The 17,555-nt window shown below is 58.6% G+C and overlaps 1 protein-coding gene and 1 long non-coding RNA gene across 6 annotated transcripts; one reads left to right on the forward strand and one right to left on the reverse strand.

The window, feature by feature from the left end:
- The first annotated feature begins 624 nt into the window (after positions 1-624).
- TMC8 (transmembrane channel like 8) lies at positions 625-10,036 on the forward strand. 5 transcript variants are annotated; one of them, XM_081575662.1, is made up of 16 exons: positions 625-696; positions 1,342-1,583; positions 1,770-1,918; positions 2,292-2,441; positions 2,739-2,824; positions 3,354-3,490; positions 3,765-3,912; positions 4,270-4,440; positions 4,749-4,888; positions 6,927-7,050; positions 7,386-7,483; positions 7,679-7,862; positions 8,057-8,187; positions 8,278-8,436; positions 8,862-8,940; positions 9,511-10,036. In XM_081575662.1, the coding sequence occupies exons 2-16, from the start codon at positions 1,432-1,434 to the stop codon at positions 9,766-9,768; spliced, it is 2,166 nt and encodes a 721-aa protein (XP_081431788.1). In that variant the 5' UTR covers positions 625-696; positions 1,342-1,431; the 3' UTR covers positions 9,769-10,036. The 5 variants fall into 5 exon arrangements, with proteins under 5 accessions (XP_081431788.1, XP_081431787.1, XP_081431786.1 ...); XM_081575661.1 differs by having other exon boundaries at positions 645-696; positions 1,314-1,583; XM_081575660.1 differs by having other exon boundaries at positions 645-696; positions 1,390-1,583.
- On the reverse strand, positions 9,941-15,374 carry LOC145540669 (uncharacterized). Its single transcript, XR_014078475.1, has 4 exons — positions 15,255-15,374; positions 14,868-14,952; positions 12,115-12,222; positions 9,941-10,861 (listed from the first exon to the last, which is right to left on the reverse strand). It is a non-coding gene; the product is annotated as an uncharacterized LOC145540669 (long non-coding RNA).
- Between the last annotated feature and the right edge of the window lie 2,181 nt (positions 15,375-17,555).

The raw sequence follows: 17,555 nt of genomic DNA on the forward strand, positions 1-17,555 counted from the left end.
TGAAGGAGGTGGAGAGGGAGAAAAAGCAAAGGCTGGATCGCGGGGCCTCCCAAGGGGTCCCAGCAGAGAGAAAGGGGCCAAGAGGGCTCTGAAACAAGTCTCTGGGGCGGGGCCTGAGTAGAGCCGGTTCCTGAGCGCTTCCTATAGGCCAGGCGCAGGGCCGACTCTGCTCAAGTGTCAATGATGGGAGGCGGGATGTTGAGAAATACCGCCAGGGCCCGCAGCTCCAAGTGATGGGACCCACCCACTAAGTTTTTGTACTCTCGCGCCTTGCGAGCCCAGCGCAGCCTGCCGGGGCTCCAGGCGGATAAGGGGCGGGGCTCGCAGCCCGCCGCCCGCCGCCCGCAGCCCGCAGCCCTGCGGGGTCAGACCCTGGACCCAGACGCCGTGTCGCCAGCCTGGGTGCCCGTTGGGGAGGGTCAGGGCCGGACCCCCGCGCAGCGCCCACCCGCGGCGCCTCTGACCTGCCCGCCCTCGCCCCGCGCCCCCGCAGGAAGTGCGGGCCTCGGTGCAGAGCGGAGAAACTGCCGGAGGTAGGGGAGAGAAGAGTGCAAAGGGGAAAGGCGGCGACCAGAGTGTGGGGAACTTCGGTTCCTGTCATGTGACCCTCTCCCCTCGACTCTCGCAGCCCGGCCCGGCGTGGTGGGAGCCGGTCGGAGGACGGTCTCCTCCGGGGACTTGGCCTCTGGGCCCCAGGTGAGTGGGTGAAGAGTCGCGGGGGGGGGTGCGGTAGGTGAGGAGGCGGATCGTCAGAGGGGTGGGAGACAGAATTGAGGTCCAGAAGCTGCTGGTGGCTGGCCGGGGGAGGGGTGCGAACCGCAGCTGAGCGGCAGAGGAGCCCCTTCCTTCCTCCCTTTCCCACGGCTGGGGCCACGCCCCCCCATCCGGGTTCCTTGGGGAACCCTGGCAGACCCAGTCACGGGAGCTGGACCACCAGCTGGACCACCAGGTAGAAGACAGAAGAAGCAGGTCCTGATTCGAGGTGCTGCTGCAAATGCTGAATCCTGGGAACTATTGGGGTTTGGGGCCGAAACTATTTCGGTCCCAGTGGGAGAATCAGCACTTGGAATTGTCTCTTGCCAAAGGGTGCTGGTGAAGGCCTGTGGTCCCTGGGAGCAGGTTGGAGTAGGGCAGACCTGGCCTTGTGGCCCCACCGTGCTTAACGGTGGCCACACCTGGCCTTGGCTTCCTTTGTGACGTCCCATCTTTCCGAGCCCTTTGGACTCGTTTCTCCCCATTTGACAGATGGGAACACTGAGGCCGTATGTTGCTTTGAGATGTGGCTGGATACTGAGCCAGATCTCCTCCAGCAGGATTTCTCTTCATTACTGACCATGCCAGGGCCAAGACTGTGAGGCTTCCTCAACAACCACCCCACATCTCTCCCAGGAAGGGGCCCCTTGCCGCCCCAACTTCCACCCCACCGCAGAGATGCAGAGGCAGTGGTCGGTGCAGGCCCCGGGGGAGCCAGAAGCCGAGCCAGGGGGCGAGGAGCTATGGGAGCAGGAGATGGAGCGGCTGTGCTGCTCCCAGCAGCCGGTGCGGGTGCTGCCCTACGCCATGGTGGACAAGCGCTTTATCCGGTGGGTGCCTGAGAACCCTGCCGAACACGGTGCAGGCCGAGCGGTGGGGGTGGGGGGAAATGCACCTGTTGGACGGGGGCAGGGTGGAAACACCAGCCCTGGAAAGACTCTTTGGCCCAGGGTTCTGCTCTGCCTGGCCAGGTGGGCATGCTGGCTGACTCAGGGCACCCCCCTCCCCATCACCAGGCAGCTACGGGAGCCCGAGGGGGTGAAGACCTCCTGCTGGCAGCAGTGGCGTCGCAGGCGGCAGACTGCGGGCCGGCGACTGGGGGAGGCAGCTCGGCGGCTGACCCGGGGCTGTGGGCTCTGGGAGGGGGCTCTCTACGAGATCGGCGGTGCGACCTGAACCCCAATCCCCACCTCCCTCCTCCCCTTTCTGGAGTCTCAGCGTCTAGTTTAGAAACCAGAAGAGGGCATCACCCCCCTTTGCCGTTGCACCGTTTCCCCCCTACCAATCACCCCCCAATCACGTGGCTTTGAGGTCACACACCCGCCTCCGCCCCCAGAGCTAGCCACTCAAAACGTTGATGGACGATGGCGCGCCCTCGTGGCTGTTAGAGGTACTGCTAGGCAAGCCTCCGGAACTGGCCATTAAACTGAGGTCCTGGGGAGGTTAGTCACCCACACCCCCGCTGGGTTGGTCAGCTCTAGGATGACCAGTCGGGCCCACGTCTGGGCGCCTCCTGAACCCCCTGCTGTCCCCCGCAGGCCTCTTTGGCACTGGAATCCAGTCCTACTTCACCTTCCTTCGCTTCCTGCTGCTACTTAACCTGCTGACCGTGCTTCTAACCAGCAGCTTTATCCTGCTGCCCCTGGTCTGGCTCCGGCCCTCTGACCCAGGACCAGCTCTGAACTTCAGTGAGTGCCCGGCCCATGGAGAGAACAGTTCCCCTGAGCCCACCTGAACCCTGGGGGCTGGTCCAGCATTCACATGCTGGGACAGCCCCAACTCGCTGTGTCCCAACCCTGGGCATCAACCTGCTTGGGTCTAGCCCTGAGACTCTGCCTGACCTTACCGTTTGCATGACAGCCTCCTGACATGCCCTCAGGACCCTGCTCAGGCCTCCTGAGATTGGGGGCTATGGAGTGGGAGGGGCAGAGCCTCCCCTATTCCTTGGGGACCCTCCCCGTGGGACCACTTTACCTCCTCGACAGCTCTCCAGTGTCCTGGAAGTGGCCTCCTGCCCCAGACCGGTGTTTCCAAGTTCAACAATCTACTCTGGAATGTTTTTACTGGCAGGGTGAGTGAGTCTGTCCTGGCCAAAGAGCAAGGAGGCTGGGGGACTTGGGGATATGGCCTCAGGAGACCCCAGTCTAAGATGACCCCCACCCCTCCAAGGGCATGTTGGCTTCTAGGGGGACAGTCCTTCATAGACAGGCTGTCTGGGTTAGCAGCGGAGTCACGAGAGAGGCTGAGGCCACTGTGTACCGTCCAGGCCCATGTGTGTGTCCATAGCCCTCAGAGCCTAGGTGGGGTGGGGGTACGAAGGACAAGAAGGGAAAAGTGTCCAGGCTTCTGGGATAGGCACCACCCTACCCTCATTCCTGGAAGCCACTGAGTGGTTCCTGTGTGGGCTGCCGTGTTTCAGTTCTAGCTTTTTCTTCCATGCTGTGTGTCCTTGGGCAAGTTGCCTAACCCGTCTGGGCCTCTGTGAAATGAGGATATTCTTATTCTCTACCCAATGGGGTTATTGTGAGGGTTAATGTGTTGATAGCAAGAAAACAGTTAGCACATAGCCTGGCTCTGTTATCGTTGTCTGCCATCCGCAGGCCTTCAACAACACCTATCTCTTTTACGGAGCGTACCGGGCGGGGCCCGAGAGCAGCTTGACATACAGCATCCGCCTGGCCTACCTCCTGAGCCCACTGGCCTGCCTGCTCCTCTGCTTCTGTGGGATTCTGCGGCGGTGAGAGCAGAGCCCCTTTTCCGGGGAGTCTTCCCTGATCATTCCTCCCCAGTGTGGTACCCCCAAGCTGGTGGGGAGTCCCTGCCATCAGACTCCAGGCCCGGAACTCTGCGTTGCTAGCTGCAGACCTCAGGGGTAGAGCCACCACTCCCGCATCCCCACCCCACCCCCAGTCAGGCCAAGGTCCAAGCCTGCCCCCGGGGCTGCCCAGGGCTTCCCACCCGAGATCAGGGCCGAGCCAAGGCTGAGCCCTGCCCCTCACCGCCCCCTCCAGGATGGTGAAGGGGCTGCCACAGAAGATGTTCCTGGGCCAGGACTACCGATCGCCTCTCAGTGCCAAGGTCTTCTCTTCCTGGGACTTCTGTATCCGGGGGCAGGAGGCCGCCACCATCAAGAGGCATGAGATCAGCAATGAATTCAAGGTGTGCGTGAGGACGTGCATGAATGTGAGATTGATTGTCAGAGTGAATGAGTGTGAGAGCACGTGGACTGTGTGTATGAGTGTGTGGCTTGAGTGTGAGAGTGTGTGCACACAAGATTTTCCAGCTTGGGTGAGGTGGGGTGCTGGGCCACGTTGGGGTGTGAGCACTCAGTTGTATGGTGCTGGGGTGGGGGCTCTGGATAAAACCAGCCTGTCTGTCCCCACCCTACTGTCACCCCAACTTTGCCAAGGGCTTACAGCCTGTCTCCCCACGCACACCAACCTGGGGCTGTTTGCTGGCCCCGCCCCCCTCCACCTGGGCCAGCCCTAACCCACCCCTGTCCTGCCCCCGTGACAGATGGAGCTGGAGGAGGGGCATCACTTGATGCTGCTGCAGCAGCAGACCCGGGCTCAGAGGGCCTGCCACCTGCTCACCTACCTGCGGGTCAACATCCTTATCGGGCTCCTGGTGGTTGGAGCCATCAGCGCCATCTTCTGGGCCACCAAGTACTCGCAGGACAACAAGGAGGTGCCAGGCGACTGACATGCATTTATTTCATCCCGGCCAGTTCTGGGGGAGGGGAGGGGACAGTCCCACTTTGCAGAAGAAGAAACTGAGACTCCAAGAGGTTAAAGCAGTTTGCCCAAGGTCACGACCAAGTCAGAATGGCTCTGCCTGTGGCTATCCCCCCACCACCACGCTGTCACTGGAAATAGTCCGTGGGCTCCCGGATGCCCGCCCTGCCTCAGAGCAACACTTGAAGGGATTGTAGGGGATGGGCGAGCTGCTGGGGGCCCTCTAGCCCACAGCACCCCCTTACTTGCTTCTCCCCACAGGAGTCCTTGTTTCTGCTGCTCCAGTACCTGCCCCCTGGGGTCATCGCCCTGGTCAACTTTCTGGGTCCCCTGCTGTTTGTTTTCCTGGTCCAGCTGGAGAACTACCCTCCCAACACTGAGGTCAACCTCACCCTTATCTGGTGAGTGCCACCTAGGGGGTGGCAGGTGTGATAGCGTGTGGAGGGCAGGGAAACACTGTGTCCTGGCCACCTGTCTTGATTATCCCCTGGCACTGGGGGCCCCGAGCAAGGGAAAGCAGGCAGCTGCCCTCACACACAGTCTCGGGGGGCCCTGTCTAAGGTTCTTCAGTCCCCACCATCCAAAGCAAGCCAGTGACAGTTTTTTCGGGGACACTGGGCACCACAGTCACCCACCTAGGAACACAGCTCCCTCCCATGTGCCCCAAGGGTTTACAACCCTCACCTTGATAACCCCTCATGTGACCTGTGAAGTTAAGACCATCCTTGTTGCCATTGGATAGATGAGGAAACTGAGGTTCGAAAGGGTCAGGTGCCTCAATCAAGGGAATCTCCCCATGCCTGCCGAGTGCAGGTTCGAACCCGAGCCCCCCTCCACCCCCAGGCTCTGCTCTGTCTCCCCTCTCAGGACTCAGGTCCTGTCTTGGACCCACCCACAGCCCCCACAGCCCCCCAGCTCCAGCTCAGGTTCTCTCTCTGCCACCCACCCCTTATTCAGCAGGGCCTGCTTTTCCTGGGTCTTCCCTGGCACAAAAGCTGTCCGCAGCTCACTCCGAGTCCCTCCAAGGTAGACTGTGTTTGGTTTGAAACTTTATTATTGGAGTGAGTAATAACACGTACACAAAGGTAATCGGTTCAGTTCAGCCGCTCAGTCGTGTCCACCTCTTTGTGACCCCATGGACTGCAGCACTCCAGGCCTCCCTGTCCATCACCAACTCCCGGAGCTTACTCAAACTCATGTCCATTGAGTCGGTGATGCCATCCAACCATCTCATCCTCTGTCATCCCCTTCTCCTCCTGCCTTCAATCTTTCCCAGCATCAGGGTCTTTTCCAATGAGTCTGTTCTTCGCATCAGGTGGCCAAAGTATTGGAGTTTCAGCTTCAGCATCAGTCCTTCCAACGAGTAGTCAGGACTGATTTCCTTTAGGATGGACTGGTTGGATCTCCTTGCAGTCCAAGGGACTCTTAAGAGTCTTCTCCAACACCATAGTTCAAAAGCGTCAATTCTTTGGTGCTCAGCTTTCTTTATAGTCCAACTGTCACATTCATACATGACTACAGAAAAAACTATAGCTTTGACTACACATAGTTAATAGCACGTGCAATTCAAAATGCTCAAAGGATGAAAGATAAAAATAAGCCCCTACCCACCTGTGACTTCCTCCGCAAAAGAACCACTGTTTCCACCAGCCTCTTGCCATGCATCAGCATTCAAAGTCCACACTTTGTGAGACTTCCGCGGTGGTCCAGTGGTTAAGACTCCCTGCTTCCAAAGCAGGTGATGCCGGTTCAGTCACAGAGTGTGGACAAAAAGTAAAGAAAGTCTGCGCTTGTATATAACATGCAGTGATGGTTTTGGGTTAGGCCACACTACCTGTGTGATCCAGTTATATATTATTCAGGAGTATACATGCACATGTTTGTGATATATGGACAGCGTAAATAGTGTCCGACTCTCTGCAACCCTATGGACTATAGCCTGCTAGGCTTCTCTGTCCATAGGATCCTCCAGGCAAGAATCCTGGAGTGGGTTGCCATTTCCTTCTCCAGGGGATCTTCCTGACCCAGGGATTGAACCCGTGTCTCCTGCATTGCAGGCAGATAATTTGCCCACTAAGCCACCTGGGAATAGGCCTTAGAAGAATGATCTCACCTGCATTAATGATATAAAGGCCCATATGTGCCTCCTGTGACTCTCCAAGCAGTGTGTTGTGGGAAGGATGGCTGGACTGTGCACTGTTTCCCATACTGATCTAAACAGAACCATTCTCCTGTGAGTCATCTGGGGAACGCACTTTGGGAAACATTGCCACGCATGGAGCAGGCTGGAAGGAAGCTGGGCCCTGGGTTTAGAGGGGGCCGCTCCCAGGAAAACACTTGAGTTTATGCAGATGTCAGCCACACCTGTGTCCTGGGTAGACGTGCCCTGTACCTGGGCTCCTCCCCTGACACAGTCTCCGCCCCCACCCCAACCCCCAGGTGCGTGGTGCTCAAGCTGGCCAGCCTGGGAATATTCTCCTTCTCGCTGGGCCAGACTGTGCTGTGCATCGGCAGAAACAAGACCGGCTGTGAGTCCTACGGCTACAACGCCTGTGACTACCAGGTGGCTGGGGGCTCCATCCAGGCCTCTCCCTTTGTCCACTGCAAAGCCCCACCTCTTTGATCTCCTTGCCCTTCTCTGGTCTCACCTTTGTGAGAGGCTGTGGGCAGAGCTGCGCACTCAGCAGGCACCTCCAGGGAGTGCCATTCGCATCACACTGCCCTGTGCAGAGGAGGCAGCTCCGACTGGTTGCTCATGTCTTATTCTCCAGGCCTGGATTTTAACTTAGCCAGTCATATCAGACTCCAGGCACAGCTCCTATACTTCAGAGTTCCCCCATCGGGTGGGTGAGGGGTGGCTTGGGACCGAGGGTAGTGACAGATGCCCCTTCTGACCAGTGCTGGGAGAACTCGGTGGGGGAGGAGCTGTACAAACTCAGCATCTTCAACTTCCTCCTCACGGTGGCCTTCGCCTTCCTTGTCAGCCTGCCTAGGAGGTGAGCCACGTGGGGACACCACGGGGGCGGCGGGGGCGTGTCTGGGGGGATGGCCAGTGGCCCTGGCCAAGGCTGTGAGCAGTTCTACACTCGTGTGTCCCATGTGAGTGTGTGTGTGCGACGGTCCAGGGCCCATACCAGCGAGGTCCACACACTCCTCCCGGGTGGTGGGGACCTGTTCCCTCCTTCCCCCAGGATGTTGGTGGAACGGTTCTCGGGCTGGTTCTGGGCTTGGCTGGACCGAGAGGAGTTCTTGGTGCCCAAGAACGTGCTGGACATCGTGGAGGGGCAGACGGTCACCTGGATGGGCCTCTTCTACTGCCCCCTGCTGCCTCTGCTCAACAGCGTCTTCATCTTCCTCACCTTCTACATCAAGAAGGTGAGGGCTCGGGGGCCGGGAGGGCACAGGGGTGCACCTGCGTGGGCGCCTTGAGCGCCATTGGTGTGGCAGCCCTCATGTCCTGCGGCTGCCCGGCCAGTCACTTCCGGTCTGCAGACTGCGCTGACCGGTCACTTCCAGTCTGCATGCTGCGCTGACGACGCCCCCTGTGTCTTTGCTCCCTGCGCCCCCAGTACACCTTGCTGAAGAACTCCAGGGCGTCCCCTCGGCGATTCCGTGCCTCCAGCTCCATCTTCTTCTTCCAGCTGGTGCTCCTCCTGGGCCTGCTCCTGGCCGCTGTGCCCCTAGGCTATGTGGTCAGCAGGTGAGCGGAGCAGAGGGCCCGAGGCGGCCGGGCTGGTGGCTCCTCGCCCAAGCACTGACCCTGGCCCTCCTCTGGTCCTCTCTCTCCCAGCATCCGTTCCTCCTGGGACTGTGGCCTCTTCGCCAACTACTCGGCCCCCTGGCAGGTGGTCCCTGAGCTGGTGGCCCTCTGGCTCCCACCCCTCGGCCAGCGCATCCTCCACTACCTGGGCTCCCATGCCTTCAGCTTCCCACTCCTCATCCTGCTCAGGTGCCTTTCAGGGCAGCAGGGGCCGAGGGAACCGGCACCTGGGAGGGGAGGATCCTTCCATCCATGGGCACCCCAGCCAGTCTCAGGGGATCCAGGAGCCAGACAAGGAGAGCCAGGGATGGAAAGGGGCCAGGTCTGGTGGCCTGGAGGTTCCCTGGTGCCCCTGGGCAAGCCCCCTTACATCCTCACCTGTAAAAGCCCCTTAAGTGACCACTGGGGCAGTACGGTGCCTGGTGCAGACGCGCTGTGAGACTGCTGTGCGGAGGAGAGGGGCTGAGCGACCCGCGGGAGGAAGGAGAGGAGAGAGAAAAAGGTGTCTGGGATCCTGGAAGAGAGAGGACCCACTGGGGGTGTTTTCTAAGAGACTGAGGCGGAGAAGGAGGAAATAGGGGGCTGACTGACCATGCCTCCCCTTCTCTCCAAAGCCTTGTCCTGACCGTGTGCATCTCACAGTCCCAGGCCAGTTCCAGAGCCATCCGGAGACTGCGGAAGCAACTGGTGTGGGTAAGAATCCGCAGGACTGGGGCCACGGGGACTGCTGGCAAGACCCTGTTGGGGCCGCAGGCCGCTGATAAAAGCGGGGAAGATAGAGAGAGATAACCGGGGCCTAAGGCTTGGCCTCAGACCAGGAGGAGCCAGGCGACAGAAATGTGGCTTTAGGCCTGGAAACCCGGTTTAACACGAGTGTGAATTTGGCCTGAGGTCGGGGAAGTGGGACTCTGGTTGGGGCGTGGTCTCAGGCCAGGGCGGGGTCTGGTGGGCGTGGCCTTGAGGTAGGGCGTTGTCCGGTGGGTGTGGTCATTTGAGAGGGGGCGGGATCTGAGGGGCGGTGTCTTTGGGTGGGCGTGGTCTCTACCGTACGTGGGCTGGCAGGGGCGGGACCTGGGCGGGGCGGAGTCTAGCGTAGGGCGGGAGATTAGTGGGGCGAGGCCGCAGCTGGGCGGCGAAGCGGGGCGAGCTCCGGTTGGGGCGGGGCCTCAGAGCCGCTACTGCGAGCTCTGCTGCATCCTTCCCCACCCGGGTGAGAGGAGGTGCCGCTCCTAACCGGCCTGCTCGCCCCTGCTTCCGCCTCAGCAAGTCCAGGAGAAGTGGCACCTGGTGGATGACCTGTCGCGGCTGCTACCGGAGCCGGGCTCCGGCGACTCTCTGGGGCCTGAGTCCCCTGTGTCCCGAGGATCACGCCCAAGATCCTTCTGCCCTGGATTTCCGTGCCCGGGCTCCCCGGGACCCAGGCCCCCCAGGCCAGGACCCTCCCTTGAAGATCCCGCCGGGTTGCGCGGTGTCTCAGTCCCCGTCCATAGATTCCGCTTCCCCAGCGGTTCGGAGCTGTAGCACCGACCCCCTCCACCACCACCTCCGAGAACTTCGCCTGGCCCCCACGTGCAGCCCCCCACTTCCTGCCCCCTCCCTCCACGCTCCTGATCCCTGGTTCCCTCTCAGTGGACCTTCCAGCAGGGTGCCCTAAGGTGGGTTGCACACACCCAGGGACAGCAGGAAGAAAATATGGGAACTTGTATTTATATTTTTATCTCTGCTCTTTAAAGTTTTCTATTTTTGTTAAAGTTTTATAATACACTTAATATATTAGCATAGTGACCCATGACGTGGTTTATAAAGACGCATCCATTGGGGGTGCTCAGGAGTTGTTTACTGTGCGGAGTACCCTTATAAAGGCTCGGAAATCTCGGTCTGTCAGAAGGGAAAAGCCTGGCCGCAGTGAAAGCAAACCTGCAGACGGGGCTTCCCATGCTCTGACCGCAGGCACCCCCACAGCCTCCTGTAATTCCTCCTTCACGTGTGAGGCCATTAAGACCCACAGACGTTATGAGTCCGCAAGGGGCAGAGCTCAGAGCTGATCTGCACTCTGAGACTCAGAGTGTGGGCCCCAGGGAGGTAGAGGAGCCCCCTGCCTAGAAAGGCAGGGCCGTGTCCAAGATTCCCAAGCCTCTGGTGCTGAGGTTGCAGAGGTTCTCAATCTGTGGTTCCCAGCCTCAGGGAACACCTGAGAAGCCTGTCGGATGCTGGCTCTGTGCCAGCAGTTCTGATGCGATTGATCCAGGTGCAGCCAGCAGCCCAGCATCGGGACTTTCTCAAGTTCCCAGGTGACTCTCAACAGCAGCCAGGATTGAGAACTGCTGGCCTAAAGAGCCCTCAGGAGGCAGGGTCAGGAGAAAATGCAGAACGTGCTTGACTAAACCAGCCTCTACTTCCAGCTGCAGGGGCCCAGTGCCTGGCTGGATTCCTGGCCTGGACACGGCGTCCGGGCGGCTCTGGCCTGGCGCCCTCAGTCCACAGGCTTCATGTTGTCACTGGAGGCTTGGCTGTTACAGCGCCTTCTGTTGCTGTCCCTCTCTCTCACCCAGCATCACATGACCCATCCATCTGTCAACAAGTGCCGGGCCCTGTTCTGGGGCTGATGATGAGACTGCGGAAGATACAGGGAGCTGTGTGCTCAGTTTGGGGAGGGCGACCAGCCTGGCCCCAAAGAAAGTGACACACACTGTGACACACATCGTTAACCAGCAGCTTCGGGTCAACGTGTGGTCCCCAACCAGCAGCACCAACAGCACCTGGGAACTTGTTAGAAAAGCCTATTCCCAGGCCCTACCCCACCTTCTCCAATGGAGTGGAGCCCAGCCCTGTGGTTTAATGAGTCCTGGGGGCTGGGGAGGGGATGCGGATAGCACTAAGTGGGAGCACATCAAGGTCACCTTGAAACATCACAGTCCTAATCACCTTCATGTGCCTTCAGAGAACCAGCCAACTGCATCACTGGATGTGAGGGGGATGAGCTTTGGTCAACTTGGAGGAACTCAAACTCTGAGCCTCAGTTTGCTCAGCCAAAACCTGGGGATGATGCCACTCTCCTCCATGTGGTTACTTGTATAGTGAGTGTCCTGATGGGTGTCTTGCCCTTCCTGGAAGAGCAGTTGAGGTCCTATTACAACATGGTCATTGGCCTAAAGGAAGTGGGAGAGACAGGAAGTGGCCCTGTGACTGTGCCCGCCCAGCAAGGCAAACGGGCTGGGCTCAGTGGGGAGCCAGCAGGAGGGTTTTGTGGAACCAGGGGCCTTGGAGGAGAGAGGACTCAGACAGAAATGAGGCAGAGGAGCACGCTGGGCCAGGGTGTAGAGATGGGCCAGACGGGGCTTGGCTGCACAGACTGGGAATCTGAGGCCTCTAGACTGGGCTGTGGGGCCCACGAGGACCGTCAGAGTGAAGATGGAACCAGCACAGCAGGGGCTTGGCTTGGAGAGTCAGGGGGCAGGTATCGACTTTGAGCCTTTCCGCCAGTAGCAAAGAAGACACACGTGGGCAGGGAGAGGCCTGTGGGAGTTACTGCAGTAGGTGAAGCCAGGGTGTCTCCAGGTGCAAGAGCCCAGTACAGGTGCAGGAAGGCGGAAACCCCAGCGCCTCCACCTTGGGGGGCCCCAGACTTTCCCTACCTAGCCCTGAAAGGGCTCCCAGCTATACCAGCCAAGGCAGCCCAGCACAGACTCACACTCAGGGGACTCTCCCAGGAATGGGACGCGAGGCAAACAAGGAGATGCTGATAAGGCCATCTTTTATAGGGGACACGCCCTCAGTGGGCAGAAATCACAAAATGTCAGTCTAGTGGATGACAGGAGAGCTCTGAGGACACCCTAATTCCGCTCCATCTAGGTGACCTGGGCTCACCTGGGGCACCTGTTCAGTGCGGTCACTCCTGCAGCCCATGGCGAAGAGGTGCAGAACAGCCTCGGCCCCCATCTGAGGGGCACACAGGTGTTAGCTGGAGAGGAGTACCTGGGGCGGGGCAAGAAAGATGGCCCTGGGTCCACTAAGGCCTGAGGGAATTGTCCTTCGAGGCCACCCACCACTCTCTGCCCTGGCTCCTCAAATACACCAATAAAAGGGGGAGGCTTTATATGAGCGGCCTCAGCTCGAATCCGATGCCTTGAGCACAACGTAGAGGAAAAACCTCAAGCTTCTGAGCCTTCAGGCAACAGCCTGCCTGCAGCTGAGGCGACCCCTCTGTCTGGAATCCTCAACTCCTTCCCCCACCCCTCTCATCAGAGTGAGAACAGACTTTCTGGGAGGGAATTTCACTGGGAAACTAAGAGAAAATTAGCTCTTGCTACCCAAATGCAGGGAGGTAGATGGGTCCCCAGGGCATGTCCCCAGGGATACAAGTCAGGATTCTGGGTGGCGATTCCTGCCCACTGGGGACAAGGGACCACCAAGGTGACGGATAAAGCTAGTCCCCAGGGGAGCTCCAAGACACTGTGTCCAGGTTCTAGTTCCCACCTCCCAACCCCCCACCTCACCCACATCCTTCCTGCTGCTCGCACTTGGGCTGGGTCATCCTCCAGACCAGCTTCCTGACACGCCCAGACCTCATGGGGCCCCAGCGGCTGCTCCTGAGCCATGCCCAGGGGCCCAGGCAAGGGCAGCTGGCCTTTCTTGGGTCAGGTGCCCCTTCCGGGGCTGTGCTGGGGGTACAAGTGTCATTGACCTGTGAGGTTCTGGATGAGAGAAGAGCTTTCAAGGAAAGCGAAGGGTTCCCAGGGGTTGGGACATTGTCCTCGAGGAAGGCATCTGTATACCGATCAAAGATCCACATTCCATGAGAGCAGAAGAAAAACGCACACAACTACATCAGTGTATAACAGAGTGTTTCAGTAAAGTCACTTCATTCATTAAAACAAAGGCCTGGTTGGGGAGGTGCCGGTCCTCCCTGGGGACCCTGGTGCCACTGCGGGATTGGCCGGGTGCTGGCCCCCACCTCACCTGTTCCCTCTCTTCTCTCCGCCCTGAGCCCCCAGCCCTAAGGGGTCCAGTCCTTCAAAAGGACCCTCATGATTCCATCAGGCTTCCCAGGTGGCTCAAGAATCTGCCTGCCAACGGAAGAGTCACAGGAGATGCAGTTTCAATCCCTGGGTCAGGAAGATCCCCTGGAGAAGGAAATGGCAACCCACTCCAGTATTCTTGCCTGGGAAATCCCATGGATGGAGGAGCCTGCCAGGCACGACTGAGCACACAGTGTGATTATAGCAGGCCCCCCTCGCTACTCGGGGATAATCCCCTCATCACCAAATCAGCAGGTTAGCAAGTGCCATCCCCCTGGCCAGCTACCAGAACGTACTCCAGGGTTAGGATGTGGGCATCTTCTTCCCTGGGGTCCTACTGCTCAGCAGTGGTGGCAACCATGAGCCCTGGATTGGTTCTGAGCCCCTGCTAATCCCCTGGGGGTGTGGGGAGCATTGCTGTTCTGGCCCAGCGCCGGGGTGCTGTGGTCTCCAGGTTATCTCCCCGCTACAGGCTTGCACCCAGGGAGCACCCAGGGGCTCTGGGTAGAGGGCTTCGATCAAGGAAACTCTTGCTTGCTGGGTGGAGGGCAGTCTGTCAGAAGCCTGAGGCTCCTGCTGCTGCTCTCTTTGGCTGCCCTAGGTGAGCCGCTCAGGGACATTGTGGGAGGGGGCTGCTGCCAAGGCCTTGAAGTAGCAGGCTTAAGGTCCAGGGGTCTAGGGAGCACAGAAGAGGTGGGACCCAAAGGCCCAGACAGCTCCGGAAGCACAAGACAGAGAGGGGAGGATTTGGGCTTGAGTCACAGACCAGCCCCTTATTGCATGCGTGTTGGTTTAGTCACTAAGTTGTGTCTGACTCTTGCAACCCCATGAACTGCAGCCCGCCAGGCTCCTCTGTCTATGGGATTCTCCAGGCAAGAATGCTGGAGTGGGTAGCCATTTCCTTCTTCAGGGGATCTTCCAGGCCCAGGGATCAAACCCAGGTCTCCTGCATTGCAGGCGGATTCTTTACCGACTGAGCCAGCGGGGAAGCCCTTATTGCATGCATATGTACCCCAATTACTGCTTTGCCATTCTGGGCCCACTCTTTACTCATCTGCAAAATGGGCTCATGAGACAAAATGCTCTGGGCTTCAAAGAGCTTCTGTGAACGAAGATGCTTGTGAGGTCCTGGTCCTCCCTCTGGGCTCAGGATGAGGCTCTCTGGGTGGACTCTGGCCGTCTCTCCCCCCTGGTTCCTCCTGACCACACTCAACTCTCTTACAGCCACCAGCAGCTCCTCACAGGAGAGAGGAGACTCACCCAGCACACTGCGGGGAGGAGTACCCCCAGCTGGGGACCCTGGAGTCAGGCCCCCACCCGTGGTAGAGACCTTGGCTGGCAGAGTGAGAGGTTGTTGCTGGTGAGTTGCATCTGCTGCCAGACAGCTGGACAGTTCTGGAACCCCAGCCTCAACCCCTGCAGGCCATGGGGCATTGGAGAAGAGACGGCTCAGCAGGAGGGGCTGGGCAGAGACAGCAGAGGATGGTGGGCACAGTGACACAGAGCCAGGAAAGTGCTTGGCTTCCCCTTGGGCTGGGGGGGCATTGCCAGTGGAGTGGGGCAGAGGGCATGTTCCCCTGGGGGTATATCCAATCACTGTACCTCAGAGACTGATCTGTAACGGGAATCCCTCTGGGTGGGGGTGACCCCAGAGCAGGTGGGGGGCCTTCTGCTGGGGTGCCTTGGCCTAGGAGGAGGGCAGTGAGGAGAATGAGGAAGTCTGGGCTCCCCCCACCACACCCCGCCCTGAGGTCCAGCAAAGGGGAAGCTGCCCGACTCTCAGAGGCAGCAGGAGGGTGTCAGCGCCCCCCCCCAACCCCACTCCCCACAAAGCCGACCGGTGGTACAAAGCCAGGGAGAGAAGATGCTCCCGGTACCGCCTCCGCCCTCCGCTTTCCCCCTCCACCTTTCTGCTCCCCCTCCCTTCTCCTACCCTCTCCCAAGCCCCCTTCTGTCCCTGTGACCCTTAAGGTCAAGGTGATCAGTCACCTGCTCCTCTCCACGTCTCCAAGTGGGGGCGGGGGCTGCCCCTCCTCTGGTGTCGACTGGACCCGTACCTTCTCCCGTCTCAGGGCTGCGGCCACAGCCGCCTCTATTCCACCGAAGGGTGGGTCTCACTTGAATGCGGCAGAGGCTGAACTATCATTTCCTCATTTGCTTTAAAAACAAACACATCATGGTGTTTCCGATAAAAAGAGAACAACTGTCAGCCCAGGCCTCTGGGTCTCCGGGAAGTACCTGGGTAGACCCAGGCCACCCCCCTCCAGCCCCTGACTTCTGCTCAGACTCTTGGCCACAAGCCCTGCTAATTGTACTCCTAAGGGACCAACTGACAGATCATTCATTCAGTCATTCAACAACTACTGGCTGAGCACCTTTTGGTGCCAGGTGCTACTCGAGGCCCCAGGATGGATATACAAGGTGGAGAAACAAAACAGAGATCCCTTAAAAAACAAACAAACAGAGATCCTTGCCCTCAAGTAGCTTACTTTCTAGTGGGGCCGCGGGGACAGATGATAAAAATAAGCACATTTGGGACTTCCCTGGCAGTCCAGTGGTTAAGACTCCATGCTTCCACTGCAGGTGGCACGGATTGGCTCCCTGGTCAGGGAACTAAGATCCCACACGCCTCTGGAGGTGCAGCTCCCTCCCCCAAGAGCACATTCTACAGCACACTAGAATGCGGTGGGTCCCAGAGAACAGCAAGCAGGAAAGAGGAGAAGGGACGGTGCGGTGGGGGCAGGGAGGGAGGGTACCATCTACCAGGAAGTCATCTCTGAGAAGGGGACACACAGAAAGGACACGAAGGGAGTGGTGGAGCAGCATGTGTCCAGACAAGGGCCTGCGTGGCCAGAGCCCAGAAAGCAGGAGGAGGGGAGGCGAGGCAGTAGGGTGGTCGTGTTGAGTACGGGCATGGTGTTGTTGTGGGCAGGGCGTTGGGAGGATGTGCAGCAGAAGGCTTGACCTGATTTACTCTTCAGAGGGTCGTTTTGGCTGCTGTGTTGAGAAGAGATGGGATGGGGATCAAGGGTAGAACCCTAGAGAGTCATTAGACTCGTCCCAGGATCCAGAGGAGAGACTGGGTGATAGCCAGGAGGCCTGACCAAGTGGTCAAGATGTGTTCTGATGGTCAGGCCAACAGCCACTGCTGACAGATGGGATGGGGTGGGAAAGAGGGAGCTGTGGAAGATGACTTCTGGGTTGTTGGTCTGAGCAACGGAAAGATTGGTGAAGTCAAGGGCAGCCTTACAATTACTGATTACTATCAGTGAGATAGTAAGAGGTTGGGCAAGAGGTTGGGCCTGAAACATTGGATGCTAAGTCCAGCAAGAGGTTGGGCCTGAAACATTGGATGCTAAGGAATGGAAGAGCCAAGATTTTGGAAAGGTTCTCTCTATTTTGAATTCCCCAGGAATCATGGCAAGTGCAGTATGGAGTGTAGCAGGAACCTGGTACAAGAGTCTTCAAGGGATGGTGGGCATTTTCTAGGTCATTGTAACTCAGAGGACAGTGTGCAGTATCTGAAGACATGGAGTTCAAGGCTGCTGTTTAGGGAGGGAGTGGGGAGAGTGGTTCAGGAATAGCGAGAGGATGCCCACCCTTGCCATCCACGGCCAGTGTGGGCGTGGTGCAGGCACTCCCCAGGGAACGGGAGGCTGGTGTCCATTAGGTGCAGAAGGTGAGATGTGGGAGGAAAGCTAAGGGATTTGGTGCTGACTGAGTCTACCAGCCTTCTAGAGGGGTGGTGGCATACAAAGGAGGACTTTCAGAACCTTAGAAAGGGTGAGGCAGGAAAATGAGGGCAACTTGGGCACCTGGAGTCTCCTGTGGCGTTGCCATGAACAGAGGGCAGTGTTTGGAGGGAGTCATCTGGTTGACGGACAGATTCAAACAGAGCCCACACAAAGACGTCTTGATGACTGTTCCCTCCCTTCTCCACTCCTAAAACCCACTTCGAAATCCTCAAGGTGAGGCTCTAGACCATTCATGAGCATTATTTGGAAGGGGGCTGCTCTAAGGAAGCACCATGCAGAAAATGATTCTCTCCTGGTTCTGCAGGCAGAAGTCTGAAGCCTTGCTCGTGGGGGCTGTGGTAGTCCTTGGCGTTCCCTGGCTTGTGACAGCGTCGCTCCAAATTCTGCCTCTGTCTTTACAAGACCTGTGTGTGTGTGTCTTTGTCTCTTCTTTTAGTGTGTGTGTGTGTGTGTGTGTGTGTTAGCTGCTCAGGGATGTCTGACTCTTTGCAACTGCATGGATTGTAGCCCGCCAGGCTCCTCAGTCCATGGAATT

The sequence above is a fragment of the Giraffa tippelskirchi genome, chromosome 3, assembly GCF_054371585.1.
Source record: "Giraffa tippelskirchi isolate mGirTip1 chromosome 3, T2T-mGirTip1v1.2.pri, whole genome shotgun sequence".
NCBI lineage: Eukaryota > Metazoa > Chordata > Mammalia > Artiodactyla > Giraffidae > Giraffa > Giraffa tippelskirchi.